Raw genomic sequence first — 1113 nt, 5'->3', positions numbered from 1 at the left:
TTCCCGCAAGAAAAACAGGTTTGTTTGGGTGAAGCTGATTTGTTGTTGCTACTTCTATACATCTGGTGCTCATTTTCTCGAAATGATTGTATCTGATTGATACTCTCCGGCATACATGTATTGTCGCTCGAAACTTTCATGTTCATGGCAGTTTCATATTTGTCGATCGTTTGTGCCAACACGTCAGGACTCATCCAGGAAGCTGCTTGCTCTTGTGACAAAATAAATTCCAGAGTATGTCTTGATAGCAACTCTTTCATTCTATCTGCACATATCAATTTCATTGCATCTTCTAATCCCGTAATGTTACGGCTTTGAAAATAGTGGTTCAGCGTGCCGTATAATTTCGCCCCGAAACTCGTGTACGATTCGCTTTTCTGTCTTCTCAGGGCAAAGAATTCATCTCTCATTTTGTCGGGTTCAACCTGAACTCCTGCAGAATGAGTCTTTTAATTTCGCTATAATCCTTCAGACCGTCGGCGGAAATAGTATGTAACCACGTTTTGGCCTTTTCGTTCAAACTCATTATCAACAAATTGGCTTTAATTTCTCCGTCTACGTGATAGTTTCGAAAAATTTTCTCTACGTGTTCAAAGAATGCAGGAATATCTCTTGGCTCTAACGGACACGTTCCTATCAGATGTTTTAACGACTCCGCGAAAAATCGAGTCTGTTGCATTAGTTTTATCGTGTTATTATCCTCACTAGCATCATTGGCCACTCTTCGATTATTCATACCTTCTACCTCTAGTCGTCGAATTTCTAATTCTTGACTCTTAAGCCTGAATTCGGCTTCATCTTTTTCACGCTGTCTGGCCATCTCTGCTTCATCTCTTTCACGCTGTCTGGCCATCTCTGCTTCATCTCTTTCACGCTGTCTGGCCATCTCTGCTTCATCTCTTTCACGCTGTCTGGCCATCTCTGCTTCTTTGAGCTTATATTCCCTCTCATCTTTTTCTCTTTCTGTAACGGGTTCGATATTAACTAAACACAACGACAGATATATTATTAATCCTCCTTTATTAAAACCTAACTAAATAATTATTCGAATAAACAAAATTAATGAAAATGCAACAATACAATACTCAATTTTACTAACGTCAACTCCGACCC

General features: G+C 39.6%; 1 protein-coding gene across 1 annotated transcript in view; it reads right to left on the bottom strand.

Moving 5' to 3' along the window:
* HELRODRAFT_164573 (hypothetical protein) overlaps window positions 1-919 on the bottom strand; it is a gene marked incomplete at both ends in the record, with an annotated part of 5011 nt that extends 4092 nt beyond the window's left edge. The window contains 2 exons of the mRNA XM_009029477.1: window positions 53-433; window positions 523-919. Of these exons, the coding sequence (XP_009027725.1) occupies window positions 53-433; window positions 523-919 (778 nt within the window). The remainder of the gene's footprint in view (window positions 1-52; window positions 434-522) is intronic.
* Between the last annotated feature and the right edge of the window lie 194 nt (window positions 920-1113).

This window comes from Helobdella robusta (assembly GCF_000326865.2).
Source record: "Helobdella robusta unplaced genomic scaffold HELROscaffold_6, whole genome shotgun sequence".
Classification (NCBI taxonomy): Eukaryota; Metazoa; Annelida; class Clitellata; order Rhynchobdellida; family Glossiphoniidae; genus Helobdella; species Helobdella robusta.
Note: the sequence above shows the minus strand (reverse complement) of the source record. Positions and strands in the feature narration are given on the sequence as shown.